Genomic DNA, 26,098 nt, shown 5'->3' on the forward strand with positions numbered 1-26,098 from the left:
GTGCATGCGTAGCACAATACAGTATATCCGGGTCACAGAGCACCAACCTGTTTTTCGAGACGGGTTTTTTTCCAGAGAAATGGAGGGTGACGCCGCCTCACACACACGGCGTATATCTATCAATATACAGTACAATACTTAGCAATAGTATTTCAAGTCACCGAGGGTCAACACCCGCTGATGATGTAATCGTGACCGGGCAGAGTGATCGGTGAGACGTTTGTATTGGCGGGTTGTTTGTAAATCTAGTGTTCGTTAGTCGGGGACCATCTGTATCTGAAAAGTACCTTTTGTTGACATAAGTCGTAGGCACTAGACCAATTCCTGTTAGCTTTCATGTTGAAATCTGTTGGGAATCAGTCTGCAGTGTATAGACAAGCAACAGATCTCCCTATGATCATATTCGGTCAGAGAGAGATCTGTCTCATGGTCGATCTGCCCATATATATCGCCTGATGTATTGGCACCTTAAAGGTGGTGGTGAGAAATTTGATGTTTGCCTATAGCATCATTCAAAGATAAAACCCCAAGATAAATTCAGTTATTACAGTTTCCTCACTATTATCCAAATATACATTTGAGGTTTAATCGGCTTTGGTGTTTTATGGACTTCAGTCCCTGTGTACATATGCCCATGTAGTGTTTACCAAAGAATAGTTCGCGAATAGTCAAAGGCACTATTGACTTTTGATCCATCACTTCTATTGTGAAAGCTATCTTGCTAACCACATTCCTTTGTTTTCAGAGAAGAAGATGTAACAAAGACTATGTACCCCAGTCATATGGCTTCTGTTCCATCATCCTCCAAGACAACTAGAAGTAAAAAGGTGGATGTTGTGTGTGATGTCCTCCGGGGGGCTATGGAGAGACTGAATCCTCAGAAGTATGTTTTTGTAAATCTGTTTTTTTTTTTTTTTTGTAAGCATGTACCAACAAATCTTATTCTTGGCTGGCAGAGACATGTGAAATTATTTAAAAATGTACCCCATTCTAATGTGTTATAAATTATTTATTTACATTTAAATTTTTGTAATTAATTAAACTGTGGCACTAACACATACACAGCTGTGGGTCTCTGCTCAGCTCAGAGAGATTGCCTAGTCTCCCTTATCACACCAGAGGTGTGCTTTCAGATCATGTTTGAACTGTTGGTTGTTAAACCACACACAGTAAGCAACAATAAAAACATTGCACCAGTAATGATAAGTCTTCACACTAATTCTCCTCACTATCACCAGTTATTAATTTGACAACAATTTTCCTATGGGTTGTGCTTGCTGTGAAGGATCACCAACCCCCCACCAAACCAGTAAACAAGTAACAGCAGCGCTATCCCATTAACACACAGTCTATGCAATCAATGTCTGATAGTCAGTAGTCTTCCTCCTCTCTGGACTTCCACCACAGATCAGTTTAAGGTCACGTACGGATAATCAAAAACGCACTCACCAGATATACTGACTCTTGTTACAGGAGTCAGTATTAGCAGCGAAGGGTCTCAGCACCCTTCTCTGCTCACTGGCTTTGCCAGGTTCTCTGTGCAGCAGTGCTAGGACTAGGTAAGGGACCACTAAATCTGCTTATATATAAAAGGGATATATATAAATCCCTTTCTAGAGCTCTATTTGTAATTGAGCAATTTGGCCAATATATCAGTCTGAGAATTAACTGGTCTAAATCTCATATACTCCCTATGAATGTGTTTCCCCTACCTGTAAGGAAGCCTCTACTTTCTTGCAATGGACAGATACAATTACGTATTTTAGTGTACGAGTATCTAGAACCTCCTCTGACTACATGGACCTAAACGTTGCCTCACTTGTGCAGGAAATTCAGGAGATGTGATCCTGGGCTAATCTCCCAATTAATACAGCAGGATGTGCCAATGTTACATGTTAAAGAGGCTCAGAGAAGAAGGATACTAAAGCTCCGATACTTACCCAGTGCTTCCTCCCGCCCCATAAACACATCCAAGTCCCTCGCTGTCCTCCCGTGGTCTGCTATTCAGCCGCGGTGAGCCCCGGTAACAGGCTCAGTGATGTCAGTCCGAGTCTGCTGCTCATGCGCAGTAGACCCTGACTGGCATCGACTGAGCCTGGTAATGGAGCTCACCGTGGCTGAACAGCAGACTGCGGGAGGATGGCGAGCGACTTAGACGTGTTTATGGGGCAGGAGGAAGTATTTCTGGCGGGCATTAGTGAACTCAGAAGTACGGAGGCTATGGAGGAAGAGTGTATACAGTGGCGGCATCTTCTGTATACAGTACAATAGAGTATATCTAGTGGATACAGAGTTACAGAGACATTTACTGAAGTAAAAGAAAAGAAACCATAATCCTTCCCTCTATTCTTTTTTTTGTCTAGATACTGCTTATCCATCCTCACAACTTACGTACGTAAAACTGTACCAGAATTGGAGACAGCTCTTCAGAAAGTACATGAACTCAGAGGTAACACTTTTAGACTTCATCAAAATCTTAATGGGATGTGTGCAATGTATTTTATATGGTAAAATGAATGATCAGATGAATTCCAGGTAAATGTAATCAATCATTATTCAAGTAAAATGCTCAACAATGGTTAAAGGAATTGGATCTGAATTGGTTTCTGGTCAGTAGTCTGGGGAGGAACTTTATCCCAGTTGTTTTGTTCAGCTAGAAAAGGGGAGGATAAAGTACATACAGTGGTTTGCAAAAGTATTTGCCCCCCTTGAAGTTTTCCACATTTTGTCATATTACTGCCACAAACATGAATCAATTTTATTGGAATTCCACGTGAAAGACCAATACAAAGTGGTGTACACGTGAGAAGTGGAACGAAAATCATACATGATTCCAAACATTTTTTTACAAATAAATAACTGCAAAGTGGGGTGTGCGTAATTATTCAGCCCCCTGAGTCAATACTTGTAGAACCACCTTTTGCTGCAATTACAGCTGCTAGTCTTTTAGGGTATGTCTCTACCAGCTTTGCACATCTAGAGACTGAAAAACTTTCCCCAGTCTTCTTTGCAAAACAGCTCCAGCTCAGTCAGATTAGATGGACAGCGTTTGTGAACAGCAGTTTTCAGATCTTGCCACAGATTCTTGATTGGATTTAGATCTGGACTTTGACTGGGTCATTCTAACACATAGATATGTTTTGTTTTAAACCATTCCATTGTTGCCTTGGCTTTATGTTTAGGGTCATTGTCCTGCTGGAAGGTGAACCTCCGCCCCAGTCTCAAGTCTTTTGCAGACTCCAAGAGGTTTCCTTTCAAGATTGCCCTGTATTTGGCTCCATCCATCTTCCCATCAACTCTGACCAGCTTCCCTGTCCCTGCTGAAGAGAAGCACCGCAAGAGCATGATGCTTTTACCACCATATTTGACAGTGGGGATGGTGTGTTCAGAGTGATGTGCAGTGTTAGTTTTCTGCCACACATAGCATTTTGCATTTTGGCCAATAAGTTCCATTTCGGTCTCATCTGACCAGAGCACCTTCTTCCACATGTTTGCTGTGTCCCCCACATGGCTTGTGGTAAACTGCAAACGGGACTTCTTATGCTTTTCTGTTAACATTGGCTTTCTTCTTGCCACTCTTCCATACAGGCCAACCTTGTGCAGTGCACGACTAATAGTTGTCCTATGGACAAATTCCCCCTCCTGAGCTGTAGATCTCTGCAGCTCGTCCAGAGTCACCATGGGCCTCTTGACTGCATTTCTGATAAGCGTTCTCCTTGTTCGGCCTGTGAGTTTAGGTAGACGGCCTTGTCTTGGTAGGTTTACAGTTGTGCCTTACTCCTTCTATTTCAGAATGATCGCTTAAACAGTGCTCCGTGGGAAGTTCAAGGCTTTGGAAATCTTTTTGTAGCCTAAGCCTGATTTAAATTTCTCAGTAACTTTATCCCTGACCTGTCTGGTGTGTTCTTTGGACTTCATGGTGTTGTTGCTTCCAATATTCTCTTAGACAACCTCTGAGGCCGTCACAGAGCAGCTGTATTTGTACTGACATTAGATTACACACAGGTGCACTCTATTTAGTCATTAGCACTCACCAGGCAATGTCTATGGCAACTGACTGCACTCAGACCAAAGGGGGCTGAATAATTATGCACACCCCACTTTGCAGTTATTTATTTGTAAAAAATGTTTGGAATCATGTATGATTTTCAGTCCACTTCTCACGTGTACACCACTTTGTATTGGTCTTTCACGTGGAATTCCAATAAAATTGATTCATGTTTGTGGCAGTAATATGACAAAATGTGGAAAACTTCAAGGGTGCCAAATACTTTTGCAAACCACTATAAGTGACTGGCTGTTATGTACTTCTGAGCTATCCAAATTACTGTAAGACTTTTTGTATATATTATTGTGTATATTGATAAAATCATTAGTTTGTATTTCTTGGGTTCACATTTAAAGCTTATGTCACATAAGAGGAAGATACCATCTCCACCAGTGAAAAAAAATCTGTCAAGTTATAGTAGCCAAACACTGGCAAGCAATTGGTAATTTCCTGATTAGATATCTATTGGGTTGTAATCAATTCTAATCCAAATTGCGTATTTGATCTTTAATTAGATTTGAACTGAAATCTGTCAGAAACTTAAGCCCAATGTACACGATACGATTCTTTGTGCGATTTGATTACGATTCTATTTAAGACCCGATTAAATCCGACATGTCTGATGGGGTTTGATTCGATTCAATTTGATTTGCCAATTCGATTTGCCATTGCAAAACAATGTCAAATCAAATTGAATCGAATCCCGATCGGACATGTCGGATTTAATCGGATCGTAAATAGAATCGTAATCGAATCGCACAAAGAATCGTATCGTGTAGATGGGGCTTTACACTACATGTTCATCGAACCCTGCCAATGCTCCTCACCTGCTCAGATGGAGGATTCCCATTATGTCTTATCAACTTTTCATTGCTGCACAGCCTAAAACCGATTAGATTGGTCAATCGTATCAGACAGATGATATTGATTGGCAGCGGGCCGGGAGCAGCGGCAGATCGACAGCCCATAGCATTGCACTGCATTGAATGGTGCAGATTTCATGCTTCAATCTATTTACAAAAATCTACATGTAGTGCAGGCTTTCTCAACCAGACTTCCTTGAGGACTTTTCAGGGGTTCTCTGGTATTTCCCCCCCCTGTGACTGTGGAGGGCAGAGACATTTTTAAAAGTTGGCTTTCTGTGTCTTCACATTGTATGGTAGCCCCGAATGGTGGTGGAGAGGGTGGGGTAGAAGTATAATAGATCACACTATATTAGGGAGTACTGTAAAAATAAGCACTACATTTGGGTCAGAATAATAAGGAGCACACTATGATAGGGGATAGTATAATAAAAACTACTGTTATAGAGGAGCACTATAATTGTGGGAGCTACAAGAAACCCTAACGTGCACTACTATGGTAGAGAGCAGTGTACAGTAAGGAAGAAACCTAGAGGGGGGCTGTTTTTAAAGACTACCACTTCTATAAAATAAATGCCGGGGTTCCTTGAGATCCATACATTTATTTTAAGGGTTCCTCCAGGGTTGAAAGATGGAGAAAGGCTTGTATAATGTATGAAGGGATTCAGTCAGATAGATCCGTCTGATCAGATTATGATCTGAGAGGGATCTATCTTTTTGGCCACGTCGACCAGTGTATGGCCGGCCTAAGGACTGGTACACACCATGCAATTTTCTCATCAGATCGATGGAAAATTTCCTGTTGTTCGATAATTTGCACCTTTTGATCAAGAAAGTGATCGATTTTGAGATCAGTTCTGCACTAGATAAATTCTTTTCTCATCTGGAAGATTGAATTTATTGAAAATTATCAAACGATGGGAAATTTTCTGTCGGTCCGATGGGAAAATTTGCATGGTGTGGACCAGGCATTAGGCATGCCTGGGGCAACAGATTTCTGCAAAATTCAAAGTGATAGCATTGGGTAGGAAAAAAATAATGAGGGTTTTAACAGCTGTGGAATCCTGATTTGATGCTGTGAAATATTTAATACACCTTTCATGTTTTGCAGAAAGTTCATCATCTTCTGAGGGTGTCAGTGCAGAGGAAGCACTAAAATATCTGCTTTTCCTTGTGGATGTCAATGAGCTATACGATCATTCCCTTGGAACATACGACTTTGATTTGGTCATCATGGTTGCAGAGAAGTCACAAAAGGTTAATGACAGGTTTTCATTATGTGTTAATAGGAGTATTTTATTTATTTATTTTACAACTTTCTTTCTATAGAGTATTTTTCAGATTTAGTTTAAACAAAACAATGCTAAATAAAACCATTAGTGAAAACAGAGAAAGGCCTCTTGCACACTACATGCAATTCCTTTTTTTTTTCTATGCGATTCCGATTTTTTAAAATTCTGATCCGATTTTTTATTCCAATTTAAAAAAAATGTACTGCATGCTGCTAGGTTTTTTTAATCGGAATCAAAAATAGGATTGTATAAAAAATCAGAATTGCATGTAGTGTGCAAAACGCCTAAGGTAAAATAAAATCAACACAGTAAAAATATGAATAATTGCTCATACTTAACAATACAGGTAAGGTTGTGAGAGCATGAGAACAAAAGGTAGGAAATTACACAAGGCAGCTAAGGAATATGGAGTGCAGCCCACTCGGACCAGGGGTCCCAGGTTTTCTCGAATGAGGTGGAAGAATCCCGAAGGGATGAAGTAATCTACATTACATAAACGTCATAGATCTTGTTGACTAGGTAACTTCAGGGGGGAGGGGCTAATCTTCAGGTTTTGGCCAGCAGGGTTTTAGAAGCATTGCATAACTGACCAAGTACGCTATTCTGGTTTTTACTTAACCTGCCTGGCGTTTTGATTCCTGCGGCCGTTTTTTTTACCCATTTTTTTTATCATGTAGCTAGCCTAGCGCTAGCTACATGATTGCCCCCTACCTGCGGTGTCCCCCCAGCGTCTCCGATCGCCGCCGGCGATCATGCTCAACAGGAAATCCTGTTCCAAACGGGATTTCCTGTATGGGCTTCCCCGTCGCCATGGCGACGATCGTAATGACGTCATTGACGTGACGTCAGGGGGAGTCCCGATCCACCCCACAGTGCAGCCTGGCGGCGATTGGCCAGATTGCGCAAGGGATTTGCGGGGTGGCCCACTTTCGCGGCGGGTAGCGGCGCATCGTCGGCGAGCGGCGGCAATTGAGTAGGACACGCAGCTAGCAAACTGCTAGCTGCGTGTTAAAATTTTTTTTTTTTAAATCGGCCCACCAGGGCCTGAGCAATGCAGCGCGGCGTTACATTATTTCCACTGGAGTTCCTCTCAGTAGGTAAGGCTGCCCACGGGTTGACCAGCACTCTTAGGACCATGGATGCTAATGAAAAACAAACACCCCAGAAATCAAAAACAAGCTGGCATTGCCACCTGCAGTGTACCTGATTGGCTGTCAGCTGACAATGCCCAAAATAGATCTGTAGTGATAAGGTTCCATTTGGCCAAATGTGCTGGAGTCTGGACACAATCATAAAGTATCCTATAGCTATGCTCTTTAGTGACACTATTAATAGAAAACTGGGCCAGGGAGGTAAGCAATTCTTCTCATTCCTCCTATGACTATTGGGTAGTTAACCTATCTTGCCATTTAACCATAGCATGAGAGGATGGTGGGTGCTTCCTATACCGTAGCTCATAATAGGCCATAGAAACAAGAGAGGAGTATATGGAATAAAAAACTCCGGAAGACAATCTGAGGCCCTGCCTAATTCTGACTTGCACAAAGTTGCAAAGCTGCAAAAACTTGAAGAAATCTGTGAGGACAACTTGTACTTTTCAGTCACCTGAGGCCATGACATAAATTTCCCATCAATTAGTAAATCAGCAATAGTAAGAACGCACCTAGTGCTCCAAGCCAGCCATTCTGAACCGTGTACCTCTGGGGTAAAATCTGTGTTCCAAAACAGTGACTCAAGTGAGGAAAACACCAATTTCTTCATCAGGATTCTCTTAATGCTCAGTGAGCTCCGGACAATACAGAAAACATCCTGGAGCTGGATGCAAGGGTTGGGAGTCCATAATAGGCAATAAATGGGAAAAGGACATATGCTCTCCTGCTCTAGATCCACCCACGGAACCCTACTGCAGGGGCAGGACCACTGCAATAATTGAGCCAATCTGGCCGCATAATAATAGTGCAGAATGTTAGCTTCCAAACTTCCCTGAAGCTGATGATGTGCTAAAAACTGGTATTTAATTAGTGGATGCTTACCCCTCCAAATAAATTTAGAAATGCGTGACTGGAGGATCTCGATATCCCTCTTTACATTATTGCCAGGGATGGCTCTAAAGAGAAAGATAAAATGTTCATCTTGACAGCGCTACTACACTCCAGCAAAGAGATGTTATATTGCTACCGGTTCTCCAGGAGTCTATATTTTTTTTTCAATATCGGGATATAATTAATTTGTACACGTCGTCTAGCTCCTGGGACATTGTGATACCCAAATACCTCATACTAGCCAGCTTCATTTTGAAGCCAAAGGGCCAGGACAAGGCCTCCTGTTGTACCAGGGACAGACCCAAGGGGATTGTCTCTGATTTGTTTTTTTTTTATATTTATGCTTATAAAATAGGTACATTTCCTTAAATTAATTGGGGAGGGCAATGAAGGGATTGCTACGAGAAAATATTATATCATCTGCAAATAAAGCAGTTTTAAAGTCAAGCCTACCCACAGTGATACCTGGGATGTCGTTTGAACACCTTACCCTAATTGCTAATCGATACATAGGCCGAAAAAGTAGGTGATAGATGGGGAACCCTTGCCGAGTTCCATTTTTGATTTAATATAGATTAGAAGAGATCCCCAAATTATACACAGTAGCTGTGGGACCTGCGTATAGGTTTCTTACGCCATTTAAAAACTCTTCACGAACCCTACATTTTTGGAGCACAATCCTGAGGTATCTCCAGTCCACCTTGTTAAAGGCCTTCTCCACATCCAAAGAAAGGAGCAGAGAACGTTTCCCACATTGCTTCATCCCGGCCACCAGGCCCAAGACCCTGCGGATATAATCTGTTGTCTGACGTCTGGAAATGAACCTCATGTGGTCCGGGTGAATGACTCACCAAAGAAAAGCGTACATTCTGTTGGCAAGAATTTTGGAGAAAATCTTTCAGGGTAGGAACACACAAGGCAGAATCACATATGCGTTATCCTTAGCATATAGTGGAAAACGCATATGCGATTCTGCCTAGTGTGTTCCTACCCTCAGTGTTGATCAAGGAGATTGGCCTATAATTTGCCACCTCCATGGGGGTCCCTCCCTGGTTTAGGTATGACTGCTATTGTGATCTGAGGTATCTCAGCCTGAAGTTCCTCTTTCCCTTTTAAAAGTTTGTTATAAACTGTGGTAAGTTCTGAAGCCAATAACCATTTAAAAGTTTTAAAATATAGAGCAGTATACCCATTCAGACGCGGGGGTTTAGAAGCTTTTAACTTCTTAATTACTGCAGTGACCTCCTTTACTATCAAAGTGTTTAGCTTCAGTCTGTCTGGGTCCGAAAGGGATGGGATGGAAATGTTATTCAAATAGTTTAAAATGTCTGAAGCCGCTACTTTCCTTCTATCCTTAGTGGTACCGTCATATAATTTCTGAAATTTGTTGATATAATCTGGGTTGTGTAGCATTTAGTTAGTCACTCTTCTGATAGGGTGAAGCCTGTTCAAAATCAGCCTTTGATTCAGTTTTTATGGCCAACATGGTGTCCATTTTATCTTATTCTGGCCAACATGGAGTCTCATGGGCCCTCTCAGCTTTGGTGAAAAGTAATGCACTGAGCTCTTTTTCCAGTGCTACCAAACTATAGACATGTGCAGGGTCTCAACAGCTAGCATGTACAATCACAAGCTGTTTGATTTCTGTTTGTAGCTCAATAATCCTTTGGAGGGCTAGCTTCCTTATAGTAGAGGCAGCTTTAATTAATGCACCTGTAATTGTAGCTTTATGGGCCACCCATCTTATTCCCCGAGATGTGTCATCTGGGCGGTTTATGTCGAAGAAAGCTGAAATTTCCAAGCTGATATTAGACTTGATCTCAGGGCGCTCTTAATAACGAGTGAGCAAAGAAAATTTACCATGAACCGACACTTGATCTGACCAGGAGATCTCAGAGTGATCAGCATCTACTACCTTGCTGAGGAGGTTAGCATCCATAAGAACAAAGTGTATGCATGTATATGGGTCGTGGGGATGGGAGTAGAAGGTGTGGCCCCTCTCCCCCAGGTATAGAGCCCTCCTGACCTCCCAGGTACCCATCTCATGAACAAAAGTTGGTAAAACATTTTGGTGGGGGTCAGGAGCAGCCTGGAGTCACAACCAGCATTAAAATCCCTGGCCATGATAAGTTTCCCCTCTCTATGCATATGGCTCTTCTTAACTAGTTGGGCCGAAAAAGAGCTTAAACATTCTGACGTAAGAAAGTAAACCTTCTGTGTAAACTGCTGCTAAGGTTATTTGTAGGCCTAAAGGGCCCTTTCACACCAGAGGACTTTTTCGGCGTTTTAACGCCACAGCCGAAGTTGTCGTTTTCCAAGGTAAAATGAAAGTCCATAGACCTTTCATTTTACCTTTCACATCTAACTCGGCGTTTTGGAGCGTTGCGTTTCAACGCTCCCAGGAGCTTTTTCAGGGCTGTTTACAGCCGAAGTTGGCTGTTGGCGTTTCAATGATAGTCAATGGAAAACGCCAACTTCAGCGTTTTCAAAGCGTTTTCAAAGCGTTTTACAGCTGACTTGTTCACTTATTTTTATAAAAGAAAAAAAAAAAGGACGTTTTTATATGAGCTGTAGAACGCTTTGAAAACGCTATGTATTTTGGCGTTAAGCAAAAGGCTGAGTTTCAGCCTTTTCTACCGCAGCCTCTAGTGTGAAAGAGTACAAGACAGAATTAGAAAACGTCCTCCTGCACCATAAACCAAATGACGACTACAAAGGTAAGTCTTTTATGCAAAATAAACCTCACACCACATTTTTTTAGGTATAAGGTCAATGCCAATATTTAGGCGCCTTGTCTTTTTTGTAGTGGGTCTCCTGAAACATTGTAATGTCTGCTTTTTAACTTTTATAAGTCTGACAAGCTAGATGCCTCTTTTTGAGGAGCGTTAAGGCTCTTGCCATTGTGTGTGACTATATGTAGGGGAGAAGAGGTAGGAGGAGGCCCAGAACTAGCATTCTGGGAGGCAGAGAGGAGAGATAAGGGGTGATCAGATAAATGTAGTGTAGCCATGAGTATGACAAATATTAACTATACATGCACACATTTGGAAACTGCTAGGCCCCTTAGCAACCAAGTTCTCTGAGGAGAGACCAAGATATACATATATATCCATATGGATCAACATCCTAGCACACCCAAGAACAATGAGCATTACAGGGAAGGTTCAAGCAAAATAAAAAAATGAGTTTCACTTACCTGGGGCTTCTACCAGCCCCATGCAGCCATCCTGTGCCCTCGTAGTCACTCACGGCTGCTCCGGTCCCCCGCTGGCAGCTCGCCGACCTCGGAGGTCGGCAGGACGCGTTGCGTACATTTTTACGCATTCCCGCTAGTGCAGGAACATTAACACATACATTTTTACACATTACTGGTTCAATGCGTATAAATGTACGCATTGAACCAGTAACGCGTAAAAATGTATGTGTTAATGTTCCTGCACTAGCTGGAATGCGTAAAAATGTACACAATGTGTCCCTCCAACCTCCGAGGTCGGCAAGCTGCCAGCGGGGGACTGGAGCAGCAGTGAGTGACTACGAGGGCACAGGATGGCTGCATGGGGCTGGTAGAAGCCCCAGGTAAGTGAAACTCATTTTTTTTATTTTGCTTGGACATTCCCTTTAAGGGTAATGAAAAAAAAAAACTAAACCGGTGAGAAAAGAAAACATACAATCTACTCCTGTATATCGAATGCAGATAGCTATAAACGTAATAAGCAGAGAGACATCAAGCCATATGTCCCGAGTAAAGAAAAAATAATCTGCAAAACACATCCCAGACTCTGTTGGGGCTGTAGAACCCAACAAACCACAGAGATGGTAAAACATTGCCAGCAGATCATTCTAGCCTCATAGGTCATAAAGAACTGGAGGTAATGGACATATCTCAGAGGAGGAATGAACCTATTTTAGTTATGAACCCGTCTTGAGACACAGGGCTTCCATTAGAGCCAGTGTGGCTCTTTGACGTGGAACCACTCTTAGACTTCTTGTTTCTGACATTAGTCCATACAGAATGGGGAGGGGAGTGCCTTGAGTGAGCAGGAGACGAGGCCGCAGAATCTGATCAAGCCTGACCCAGGCCTAATTAGCACAGAACCACCATAGTAGAGACAGGATCTGTAACAATGAGTTGCCGCCTGTTTTGAGAAATTTAAAGCCCCAACAATACCTGATGTGCTGAGCTAAAACAGGTCAGAGGCTTAAGCTCTCTCTGCTTTTTCAAAGTGATGGCAGACAAATCAGGAAAAATAGATACTGTATGTGATAATCCTGGAACACAACCTCCAGCAGGTTACGCAAAGCCGCCAAGATAGCCTCCTTAGTGCTGAACTAATGCACCCGCATGATGATATCTCTTGCAGGCTCATTTGCTTTGGGTAGCGGACGAAAAGCTCTAAGGGTGCGGTCCAAGTGAAGCTCGAGTCGGTTAGCCTGGCAAAATGCTGGAAAAGAACGAGCAGGAACCGTTGCGCATGTTGCTCCAATTCAGGGAAACCTGGCGCCCTGATATTGCTGTGCCTGTCACTGTTCTCATAATCCTCCTGCACCTCTTTCAGCACAGATCTATTAGAGAGCACTACTTTTATGTCCACCTGGGTACAAGAAGCCTTGACCCCTTACAGGCCCTTCTTAGCTTCATGTAATTGATCTCCAATTGCTGACAGCTCTGCCAATGCCTCTTTAGTTGACTCATATGAGCTCTTCCAAGTTGTCATAGACCTGGAGCAGGTCAGCTTGAAAGCTGGTTCACGAACGTTTTGCTGGCATTAAACGTGGCGTTTAAAAGTAACTTTTTTAGGAATCTACCGCCCTCCCATGCAAGTGAATGGGAGAGGGTTTAGCACAAGCTTCTGCAGGCTTTCATGAATACCTGTCAGTTGGTTGATCCTAGCGTCTCGTCTAGTCTCAAAAGCAACATGCAGCTTCTAGAAGTCGTTTTGAAACCCAGCAAAAGCCACTGAAAGCCCATACAAGCCCAGCCTTTCCCTCTGCTTCCTGCAAAAGCCCAGAAAATGCAACGCTCTCCTGAAAGCCATTAAAAATCTTCAAACTCCATTAAAAGCTAAGTTGTTAAACGCTGGTATTCTTGAAAAAAAAAAAAAAAAAACACAGCGTTTGAACGAGACGCTGAGCAGAAGCTCATGTGAACCAGCCCTTAGTGGTCTCTTCCATTGCCGCCATCTGCTTACCGCAGGTGGAACCTAACATTGAGGGCACATCTGGTTACCTATACTGGGGGGGGGGGGGCTATTACTGGGGGCAAATCTGGCTGTAATGGTGGGGAGGGCCAATCATGGGGACACATCTGGCTATCTATACTGATGTGCCTAATACAGAGGCACATCTGGCTACCTGTAGGGGGGGTGGGGGCAAAAACAGGGGACACATCTGACTATCCATACTGGGGGCTAATACTGGGGACACATTTGGCTGTCTATATGGGGGGAGGGCTAATATTGGGGGTACATCTGGTTATCTATACTGGGAGGGACACCTATTACTGGCGGCATATCTAGTTACCTATAGGAGGTGCTAATACAGGAGGCACATGTGGCTACCTATACTGAGGGTGCACATAATGGAGGGGGCACATCTGGCTATACGGGGGGGGAGGGGACTTAATGCTGCACATCTCCCTATTTATACTGGGGGGGGACCTTCCTAAAGCCCAATCTACACGATACGATTCTTTATACGATTCTATTTACGATACGATTAAATCCAACATGTCCGATCAGGATTCAATTCGATTTGCCATTGCAAAACAATGGCAAATCGAATTGAATCAAATCGAATCCCGATCGGACAAGACGGATTTAATCGGATCGTAAATAGAATCGTATTTGAATTGTATAAAGAATCGTATCGTGTAGATTGGGCTTTACACTGGGGTAATGTCTTCTATATACACTGAGGTAGGCACTCTCTACATAAACAAATATTTCTGTAAATACCCTCTCGCACTTAACTTTTCTCCCTAATTTTTAACATTAAAAATACTTATATTATTTTCTAATTTCAAAGTGAAAAGTACACTCTAGTAAAAACCCACCTTTATTTCAGAATCACATATCATCACAATAAATTGGGACAGGAACATAATTTAAATTTTGTGATAAACAGGAGAAATAGCCAAACAAAATTTGTGTTTTTTATCTACAGTAGCACTTTTTATTTTTAAACTGGAATTGATAAAAACTGAGACATAATGCATTTTCCCCCTCTTTTTTTCCCTCTTTTTTTTTTTTTTTTTTTTTTTAGTTACAGTTATTTGGGTTGAAAAAAGACATACGTCCATCGTTTTTCCCATTAAAATGTGTAGAAAGCAGAATTGTTCTTGGGGAAAAAATACTGCCCAATGAAAATCTAGTTTGTCTTGGAAAAAAAACAACAATATATATACAGTGGAGGAAATAATTATTTGACCCCTCACTGATTTTGTAAGTTTGTCCAATGACAAAGAAATAAAAAGTCTCAGAACAGTATCATTTCAATGGTAGGTTTATTTTAACAGTGGCAGATAGCACATCAAAAGGAAAATCGAAAAAATAACCTTAAATAAAAGATAGCAACTGATTTGCATTTCATTGAGTGAAATAAGTTTTTGAACCCTCTAACAATAAAAGACTTAATACTTAGTGGAAAAACCCTTGTTTGCAAGCACAGAGGTCAAACGTTTCTTGTAATTGATGACCAAGTTTGCACACATTTTAGGAGGAATGTTGGTCCGCTCCTCTTTGCAGATCATCTCTAAATCCCTAAGGTTTCGAGGCTGTCTGTGTGCAACTCTGAGCTTGAGCTCCCTCCATAGGTTTTCTATTGGATTAAGGTCCGGAGACTGACTAGGCCACTCCATGACCTTAATGTGCTTCTTCTTGAGCCACTCCTTTGTTGTTTGTTTTGTCTCTGACATCCTTGGACAGCTCTTTGGTCTTTCCCATGTTGGAGAGTTTGGAGTCTGCTTGATTGATTGATTCTGTGGACAGGTGTCTTTTATACAGGTGACTAGTTAAGACAGGTGTCCTCAATGAGGGTGACTAATTGAGTAGAAGTGTCTAACCACTCTGTGGGAGCCAGAACTCTTAATGGTTGGTAGGGGTTCAAAAACTTATTTCACTCAATGAAATGCAAATCAGTTGCTATCTTTTATTTATGGTTATTTTTTCGATTTTCCTTTTGATGTGCTATCTGCCACTGTTAAAATAAACCTACCATTGAAATGATACTGTTCTGAGACTTCATTTCTTTGTCATTGGACAAACTTACAAAATCAGTGAGGGGTCAAATAATTATTTCCTCCACTGTGTATATATATATATATATATATATATATATATATATATATATATATATATATATATATATATATATATATCATTTACAGTATAATTATTAGACATATACGACGCTCCGGACTATAAAATACACCTAGGTTTAGAGGGCAAAAACCAGGGAAAAAGAAATATACTAAACCTGGTGCATCCAGGGTCCAGGAGCGTCTTGTAGATGTTCTCCACCAATAATTTTGTCCCCATGTGTCCTTCATGTGTCCCCTTCTCTCACCCATGTGTCCCGTTCTTGCCCCCATATTTCCTCCGTTCCGATTTTCGAAGTGCATCTGTTTTGCTATCGCAAGGGCACCGTGCTTAACTTAGTAGGACACAGTCCCTGTACAAAGAAGTGCAATCCGTTTTGCACCCATTTGCAAATGTAGTGCCTGCTGCATTTTTCCTGCATTTGCAATTAGGTTAAATAAGAGTGCATGCATATTACATAGCATAACAGAGTGCTATTCTATTTGCTTTGCGATCTTCCTTTTACCTCTTCAGAAATTGTAATAGTGCCCACTGATCACACCCAGAATCTAGACTAAATAAATCTTCTAAAACTATTGAAAATCAAGATCGCTTTACACCGTGATTGCAATTTTCAGTGTGGAAGGGCCCCAAGTGTTCTTACAAATGTATGCTTCATTACAGGACCCTAAGGAGTATCTTCCATTTCTAAACAAACTGAAAACGATGGAGAATAATTACCAGAAATACACCATTGATAAGCATCTTAAAAGATATACAAAAGCTCTTGAGCATCTAAGCAAATGTGGTAAGATACTTCTTTTTGGCCAAGATTTAAGCTTCTGTAGTGTGAGCAAAGCATGTGCAATGTGAAATACATTTTGCATGTTTTTCTTTTGAGATTTTGAAACTGTAGTGCTACAGGTGGAAATATCACCACGGTTTATACCCCAAATGTCTAGAAATAAGGATCATGCAGGGAAACCAAAGATGTTAAGACACATTGGGGTTGATTCACTCTAACAAATAGCGTGCCTTATCAGAGTTCGTAGCGTATGCTATGGTACTCGGATAAGGTGTGTTAACTCTGATAAGGCACGCTGTTATAGTGAATCAACCCCATAGGGTTTGCTTCATTAAACATTGTACTCATTGACAACAAGTTAAATAATCATATTCAATGCCAAGCCGATGCAGTTAAAGCTAATACAATTTTAGGATGCATTAAAAGGGAAATAAAAACTCGAGATGCTAGCATAATATTGCCCTTGTTTAACTCTCTAGTAAGGCCACATCTGGAATATGGAATTCAGTTCTGGGCACCACATTACAAAAAAGATATTGCAGTTTTAGAGCAGGTGCTGAGACGAGCAACAAAATTGATACTTGGGATGGAAGGTCTCACTCAAGAAAGGTTAGATAAACTGGGTTTATTTAGTCTTGAGAAAAGGCGCCTTAGAGGGGATCTAATTAACATGTATAAATACATCAGAGGGCAATATAAAAGCTTGGCGGATGAGCTTTTTGTCCCTAGGCCTTCTCAAAGGACTAGAGGACATGATCTGCGCATGAAGGAAAAACGTTTTAGCCGTTTATTTCGGAAAGGATTCTTTACAGTAAGAGTGATTAAGATGTGGAATGCATTGCCACAGAAAGTAGTTATGGCAAATTCTATACCTGCATTTAAAGGGGGCTTAGATGCTTACCTTGCGTTGAAAGGCATCCATGGCTACAATTACTAGGTAATGCCCAATGATGTTGATCCAGGGATTTTATCTGATTGCCATCTGGAGTCGGGAAGGAATTTTTTCCCTTTTGGTGCTAATTGGACCATGCCTTGCAAGGGTTTTTCGCCTTCCTCTGGATCAACAGGGATATATGAGGGAGCAGGCTGGTGTTATACTTTATTCTCTGGTTGAACTCGATGGACGTATGTCTTTTTTCAACCCAAATAACTATGTAACTATGTTGTTAAATCTACTGTGCGCACACAGCACAGGTTAATATTAGCGCGAGGTCCTGTCAGCGTAGCTCGCACTCTTATTTTGTGCACGAAGCTCCGAACTGCCGTGCAATGTACTCATAGCATGACCGCGGTACTCCACTAGCGATCCCACTACTAAGTCAATTAATGTAGTAGCGGCGGTGATCCGCCATGCTGCACTAGGCGTTTCGGGGGGGGGGGGACAGCTCCTTTAGCGTCGCATCGCGGCGGATCAGCGGGTAGCGGCGGCAATCGGACAGAACATGTAGCTAGCAAAGTGCTAGCTACATGTTCTGAAAAAAAAGTAAGTAAAAAGACCCTCCAGGGGCTGAGCAATCCTCCGTGGCGAACATGGACGAGCTGAGCTTGTCCATACCGCCAAGGAGGTTAAGAGCTCACACTACGCTTCCGTGCTGTGTGTGCGTGGTAGGTTTAAGGACGTTTAATGAATCAAGCCCATAAACCTTTTTCTTTGGAGCTTGTACAGTTAGTCATTAAAGAAATTACCTGAATCAACATTGTTGGTTTGATGTCAGCATATCATATACAGAAAGTATAAACATTAGTCACTTAGCTTCCTAAAGCCCTGTTGTCCAGCAGGAATGCGATCCCTTAGGCCACATTGCAGCGCCGTGGCTGTACAGACGTGACGCTTTGCGAGGTGACACAGGAGTGACTTCTCGCAGCAGGTGGGGTGATGAGTGGGGTTACAATGTTCTTGGCCAGTGCTTGGCCGAATTTATTCACCAGACTGATCAGTTGCTGAGGCTTTGGGCAGCATTGGAGGCCTCTGTGCACATGCTAGATTATCGGCAGAGGCGTTTGTTAGCAGCCTCCGCTGGGTTTCATCTAGCATTTGTACGAGGCTTTAGAAAAGGGAAGAGCAGAGATAGACATTTGTTGTCCTATTATCTCTGATTTATAGGAGCCAGCATCCAATGAAAGTTGTAGTTTTAGTTTTTAACCAATTCCCTGATGAGAGTGGCTATTGTAGGCCATCAAATTCATATAGCATGCTGTCCATTGTGTTTTTGTGCCTGGTCATTGCAATTTACCGGGCTTCCTTCCATTGTTCATTGGCTAGTGTTTGCTGTGCCACACTTATGATTAAAAATTGGCTGAATTTTAAATATGTATTAACATTTATTAACATGAAGTCTATGGAGGAAAGCTCAGCATAACATGGCTAAATATGTCTATAAAGCAAGTCATGTACAGTTTGAGAACATCCTTCCCAGTTTGAAATCGATCAGGTAGTGATTGATTGAATACAACATTGTTCACTTGATGTCAGCAAAAATCCAATCAAGAATGGATCAAACCGTAGATTTGTTCCAATAAATGCAGTATAATATTAAAGGTGCACATACAGTGGCAGATGGTCATCAGATTTGACCATCAGATAGATCCCTCTCTGATTGAATCTGATCAGAAAGGGATCTATTACTATTACACACTACACACCGTTTTCCAAAAGATTTCAGTATGATAGGTGAGTGTGAGCTCCGCTGCAACACTCTACACAGGCCAGGAGACAACTGTTTACAGGAAGGAAGCCCAGCCAGGGGTCCTTTGTCACCCCGACGTTAAACGCCATTACTGCACTTGACAGCCTTTTGAGCAACATCTTTCCATCCTGTCCAATCTACAAATTAATTTGATTTCAGACAGAAATAAATTGAAATTACGATCAAGCAACCACGTTGTGGCATCAATCTGTTCCAGATTTGATCATTATGATTGAATTTGCCAGAGATTGATACCGCAAATTGAGTAATGTATGGCTACCTTAACTATCCAGCTTACTTAGTTACCCTTTCCCTACAATAAACTGTTCAAAAGTGATTGATTGGACAGATTGGGGCAATACAGATTTTCAGTGCATTTTATTAAAGTGATTGAATCAGCTTGAAATATTGATATGTGAATAGCCAGGTTAACCAGTTAAAGGATTATCCAGTTCTGCAAAGGAACATCATCATCTTGTGCCAAAATCAAATATACTGTAGATCTCTTTGCACACTGATAGCTTTAATATACTTAATTGTGCCAAAAATATTGAGCAAGGCTTTACCTTTCATGCAAAATGCTCTTGTTTTAACTTGGGTTACTAATTTACAGGACATAAAGGAGTAATTTGCCTATACACTGAATTGCAGTGAGGCATTATGGGTGTTGCTTTTCACACATATGGAGGTGAAAAGTACAGTACAAGCACCTTCTGTTTTAAGCAGTTGGCATTCTACTGTGTCCTCTTTGTCACTATATTTTATAGAATGGCATATGTAGCAGGCAGTCTAATAGCAATAGAGGGGATAAAATATCTGTTCATCTCCAGAGTAATCAGCTAGGCCAATAAACTTCTTGATTATTGCAAAATACTTTTTTCTAATTTTGGCATACCGTCTATTTTAGAAGTTAACCTGTTTTAAACATTTTGTTACCAGGCCAAGAACATTTTATAGAATTTTTGAACTTGGTTAAAGATCAGAATCTCTACACGGAAGCCTTGAAACTTTATCCAGTTCGTTCTGCTGAATATAAGGTTGGTAATGGAATAGTATAGTGTGTATTTCTTTTTTAAACTAGTATATAGTGGTGTGAACCACTATTTGGTATCTACCCGTTTTCCTTACCATCTCATACTTTTTAAACTTTTCTGGTGGTCCACAAAGCTCTCTACAGTTGTTCATTCCATGCAGCCCCCAGGCCGTAGCTACGGTGCCGCATGCAGGGACCACCTTGTGTTGCCACTTTGCCTCCTTTGCTTATCTGTAGGTCATCAGCCACCGCTGTAGCAGTAACAGCCACTGATTAGCAGCTGCCACTGAGCTAACTGCACACGGTATATAGGTTATTTCCCGTGGAAATATTTGACAAAATGTCACATAGTAAAGTGACATGGCATAGTGTATTTAACAGCAATCAGCAAAAATTGTGTTTCATTTTGGTAGGGTAGTTCAGCCCCCGTAGTGTGCTCAAAAACAACGACATGGCCCTTAGCCTAAAAAGTTTGGACACCCCTGAGTTAAACAAAAGGTTCCTGGGTAAACACATAACACAGTTTTTACATTTGCCTTGCATTTAAGGAAAACGGTTATCCAACACCCTTACCACCAATGTGAAAAATGACATGCTCCAAATTCTGTTTCATGGTAAGAATCAGTATATAGTTAGGTTTGCATACATATACATTTAACATGCTTGTAATCCTGGTTGTGTTCATTTTAGCTGAATTTATAGTGTACCAGAGATGACAAAATACAAAAGATTTATACATACCTGGGGCTTCCTCCTGCCCTTCCGGACCGATAGCTCCCACAAAGTCTTCACATTCTCCTGCTAGAACCTCCGTAAGTTCGGCCAGTCAGTGCATGCGCACTGCTGCTGTGCGTGCTTCCCTGTCGCGCTCCCGCGGCTGGGAGAGTCCTACGCAAAGTGCTCCCAACCACACGGGTGCACGCATGCGCAGTGCGCCCCACCTGGCCAGGCTAAGGGGGCTTCTAGCAGGAGAACGGGAAGACGGCATGGGATAGATCGGTCCGGAGGGGGCTGGAGAAAGACCCAGGAATGTAATAAATCTTTTGGATTTTTTCGTTTCAGTGTCACTTTAATTACCTTTGATTGTTCAAGTAACTAAGGCATGTGTATTTTTCATATGTGTAATATATTTTCTGGATATCCTCACTCTTTAAAGAATACTGTAAGTGAAAGGAATATGAAAGCTCTTATACGTACTTCCTTTTACACAATACCAGTTACCTTGAATCCTGCTCTTTCTTGCATTAGAAATATCTGATTCACCCACCTGAAACAAGCATGCAGCAAATCCAGTCAAACTTGAGTCAAACACCTGATCTGCATGCTTGTTCAAGGTATATGGCTAAAAGTATTAGAGGTCAAAGGATCAACAGCACAGCCAGGCAATTTGCATTGTATAAAAGGAAATAAATATGGCAGCCTCCATATTCCTCTCGCTTCAGATGACCTTACTTATAAAAGGGGCAATCAGGCTTTTTACAGAGGTGATCAGTCGCCTACTGTAATCGCTCTGAAGTGGAGAAGCCTAAAAACATTTTTTTTTTCACAAATTTGATCCTTATACTTTTTCTCCCAAGTTTTCTGTAAGGTGATATTTTCATGCCTTATCAATGAAATGCCTTTTAAGCCACCAGCTAGCAAGAAAATACTCTGAATAATTTTGACATAACTTTTTAACCTACTTTTTGGTACTTTTTTTAATTGCATAGTGCTGAATAGTTATTTTAAAGGGAATCTGAAGTGAAAATAAACTTATGATATGATTTGTATGTGTAGTACAGCTAAGAAATAGAACATTAGTAGTAAAGATATGAGTCTAATATTGTTTCCAGTACAGGAAGAGTAATGTTGGGAATACACCATGAGATTTTTCAGCAGATTTACGGTCCAATCGTTTTTCCGATCGATTTTCTGATCGTTTTTCTGATCGAATTCCATTCACTTCTATGAGAAATTGATCATAAAAACTAAACCAAAATTCGAAAATCAGATCGGACATGTCGGAAATTATTTATTGAACCATCTATCTGCCAAAACATTTCATGGTGTATTCCCAGCATTAAGAAACTTCAGTTGTTATCTATGCAAAAGAGCCTCTCTGAGCTCTCCAGTTCTCTGGAGCACTTATATATCAAAGAAACAGTCAGAGACATATTTAGATAAGATTTTTACTGCAGGGAAGATGAAAGGGTCATTAGCTCTGCTTGTTTTATAGTTTAAATTACTGCGTGTGGCTTGTTATTGCAAATATGCCAGAATTATGCAAAGTTATAAAAAAAAAAGCTATACAATTCAAATATGAGACTATTTTCTTTGCCACTAATGTTCTATTAATTATCAGTACTACACATACAAATCATTACATCATAAGTTGTATTTTTTTTCACTCCAGTGTCACTTTAAACAGAAGATGAAAAATGATCTCCTAGCAGAAAACTTAAGGTGATTTGAATAAGGGCCATTATATTGGCAACACACATTGTTATACTGACTGGTCGAACAGACTGGTATTAAAGCAGTAGGATCAGCCATACTATGCCAGGGAAAAAACACATATATAAGTAGATAAATACTTGATCTACTTATATAACACATGTATTGTACTGTCCACGTTTTGATTTCAGTGAATGTTGTATAGTAAATGACGAGATTTCTGTTAGTGGTGGGGGCCATGTCTTTTGCCCACAGTTAAGGCTAACTTCTGATGTCATTTCTGCCCTTTACTTTTTTTTCTTGTCTCCTCCAATCACTGAGTCGCATCAGCCTTGCTTGTAAACACAAGTGAGTAGGGGATCAGGTTTCAGATAAGCAGCAGATAGGGAAATAAAGGGAAGAGGAGGAATATATTATAGATAAATAGAACCCCCAGCATGCAATTCTTTGGCACCGACTACTAAAGAGCCAGTGCTCCTAAAGTATATGATAACTCCAAATCATAACAGCAGAAAATGTTTTGAATGCAGGATTAGCATCTTTATCACTTAATACACTCAGACCAGTTGCTGTTGAAATTTAATTTTTATGGTGACGATACCGCTTTAATATAATATTTTGCATAATGTTCACTCTATATTCAAGCAGTTTGTTTTTACTGTTTTTCTACTTTGAGCACTTGAAAGGATAGAAATGTAATTTATTATTATGTTTTACATTTGTACTGTTTGTTTGCCTGTGTTAAGTGGGTTTCTGTACAGCAGTGTTTTATGAACTTGACATTTTTTTTACAGTCTATCAGTGATGCCTATGGAGATCATTTATATTCCAAACATCAGTATGAACAAGCTGGTCTCATTTTCACTCGCTGTGGCAGTCTTGAGAAAGCGCTTGATGCTTTTGTGGCATGCTGCAGCTGGCAACAGATGGTGTGCATAGCATCCCAGCTGCAGTATTCTGAAGACAAGATGACTTCCTTAGCTAGGAGTGTGGTAGGTAAGTGATTAACAGTAAAAAGAAGGGCCAATTCAGATTACATTCATGCAGGTAAGTGTAAATAGTCTAAGTAAATAGTTAAGGATCAATAGTCTAATTATCTGATAGTCTGAAAATAAATACCCCAGTCACAATGTGCTTCTAAAACCATGAAGAGATATCTAAAGGCGCGTACACACACCAGATTGTTTTAATCTACGGTTCGTCAGACCCGCCCATGGGGTGGTCTTTCTGACAACAGTTTACATGTGAGTACAGGATGTCGTCAGGCTGATAAGGCTGGTTTTGACTAATCCGCCGAGCAAATCAGTCAAAACCAGCGTTATCAGCCTGACGACAGCCTGTACTCGCATGCAAACTGTTGTTTAAAACAATAGACCCGTAGATTAAAACAATCTGGTGTGTGTACGTGCCTTTACAGTCAAGCAGTGTGTTGTAATGTTTACCTGCAGCAGTGATGTGGATTAAGGTAAAATGGGTCTCTAGGAAATATAGCAGCTGCTAATGGCCAACTGGCTTTTTTGGTAAGTTTTGGCGGGGGCTATCCTCAACCAGGCCCCTGGTCTCTCTCCAGGTCCTATGCAACTGCCTAGGTTGCCTTGTGGATTATCCAGTTCCTAACTGTTACAGCTATACTAACTATTCAATGCACAAAGTACATTGTAAAAATAATTGATTATATTAGTTTCAAACAAAAGGAAAACTAACTTCAGTCACAGAACATTAGTAAGTAGTTGACAGCAGTTAACACTTTGTATGCTATATACCACACAGTGTTGTTTAACCTTTCAGGTGGCATTTATATATTTTTAGTTGATTTTCTGTTTCTTTTCAGGAAAGCTGGTTGAGAAAAGGAAGTATGACAGTGCCGCAGTACTTCTTGAACAATATGCTGAGGTATCATTTTCTGTTGAGCACAGAGTCATTTCCAGCAATGTTATAACCAGGGCCAGTTCTAGCTACAATGGGGCCCCGGGGCAAAAGTAATCTTGGAGACCCCTGCCCCATGGCACCAAATTGTTCACCCCCTAGGGCCCCTTACTCTTTACCACTATTTTATTGTGTGCTCCCATGTCTCGGTAAAGTTTTCGTCAGCAAATCAACCCACCTGTTCCTGTGGGTGCGCTGCGTTGCTAGTTCATGCTCTCTCATCTTAATTCTCGCAGTGGCACCTCTCCACTCTGACCCAGCGCATGTTGTTATTTAATGACATGCGCCACATCACTAAGCAGATGAGGTCAGCGGGGATGAAGACACAAATGCATGGACTCAGGGCCCTTTAATGTGCTTGTTATGACGTACGGCATGATGTCGGGAAGTTGCGGTTTGACGCCTATTAGTGGCGCTAGTTCTTCCGACAGTAAAACGCTTGCATCATACGATTAAAAGCTTCCAGAGGCGTTACAACGTAATGCTGTGGAATGCTTTGTCTAATGTGAACAGTAACATGAAAGTTAAGAAAGGTGCATTAAAATGAGTTAAGAAATTTAAGAAAGTTAACATGAAAGTCTATTGACTTACATATTACCATTCACATTAGACGAAGCGTCGGGAGAATTAGAACTAGCGCTGCTGAGTCAAACTGCAACTTCCCGACATCATGCCATGCATCATAACGTGTGCATGAATTCAGATTTTGTGCACACGTTACTAGTGAGAATTGGCCCTAGTGAAAGAGTGTGTCAGCATATGAGTGAGGTGAGACTCTAGCTGCCAAAAACGTAGGGAGACCTGCGAGGGCAGCAGCACTAGGGCACCCTGGTGGGTAAATCGTCCAGTTTTCCCTTATGAGGAAATCCATCCTGCTTTCAATAGAATACGAAAGGAATATATATATATATATATATATATATATATATATATATATATATATATATATATATATATATATATATATATATATACATATACATATATATATATATATATATATATATATATATATATATATATATATATATATATATATATGAATATAATACATATAACCTATTGCACGTCTAATTGGATTTCTATAAGGAATGCCTTCATTACAAAAATAAATATATGAACAGAGAGGAGATTTTGCACAACATACCGAGAGGATGACAGGATGCTTTCTAAGTCTGCACTCTGCAGTGTTCCGTGCAGGCCCCCGGCTCCAAGACACTTCTGCCTGCATGTTCTCGCAGTATTTCACCTCTGCCTCATGTGACTGGGAGAGCGACGCAGGGATATGCGGGGAGGGGAGCCATGGCAACTGCCGGGTCGCGCTGAATGAAAAAGCCAGCCAGGACCGGTGTTCTAACAAACTAGAAAAGTTAGAATACCGGTGGATTGGTATGTACGCATTCCTCTGCTGCCCAGTATTCTGCCGACTCCCACAACTTTATTGCACCAGCGACACAACCACAACTTGAGCAGGGTGAAGGGACACCCGAGGGGTCTCTATGTAGTCTGGGGCCCTGGGGCAGTTGCCCCTTTTGCCTATATTATAGCGCCGGTCCTGGTTATAACAGCATTTTACTGAATAAAAAACTGCTGCAGTTGTGGGTTGTATAAAAAACAGTAAGAACCTATTTTGGGTTTACTTTTATATCCCCATTTGAAAAATTTTCCCTCAGT

At 41.2% G+C, this 26,098-nt stretch overlaps 1 protein-coding gene across 2 annotated transcripts in view; it reads left to right on the forward strand.

Annotated features, from left to right (window-relative positions):
* The window catches only part of ELP1 (elongator acetyltransferase complex subunit 1), a 136,738-nt gene that overhangs the window by 78,607 nt on the left and 32,033 nt on the right, over positions 1 to 26,098 (forward strand). For both annotated transcript variants that reach the window (XM_068233717.1, XM_068233718.1), the window contains exons 23-29: positions 746 to 883; positions 2,364 to 2,449; positions 6,023 to 6,168; positions 16,225 to 16,348; positions 19,972 to 20,069; positions 23,293 to 23,494; positions 24,330 to 24,391. In XM_068233717.1, the coding sequence (XP_068089818.1) occupies positions 746 to 883; positions 2,364 to 2,449; positions 6,023 to 6,168; positions 16,225 to 16,348; positions 19,972 to 20,069; positions 23,293 to 23,494; positions 24,330 to 24,391 (856 nt within the window). The remainder of the gene's footprint in view (positions 1 to 745; positions 884 to 2,363; positions 2,450 to 6,022; positions 6,169 to 16,224; positions 16,349 to 19,971; positions 20,070 to 23,292; positions 23,495 to 24,329; positions 24,392 to 26,098) is intronic.

This window comes from Hyperolius riggenbachi, chromosome 1 (assembly GCF_040937935.1).
Source record: "Hyperolius riggenbachi isolate aHypRig1 chromosome 1, aHypRig1.pri, whole genome shotgun sequence".
Classification (NCBI taxonomy): domain Eukaryota; kingdom Metazoa; phylum Chordata; class Amphibia; order Anura; family Hyperoliidae; genus Hyperolius; species Hyperolius riggenbachi.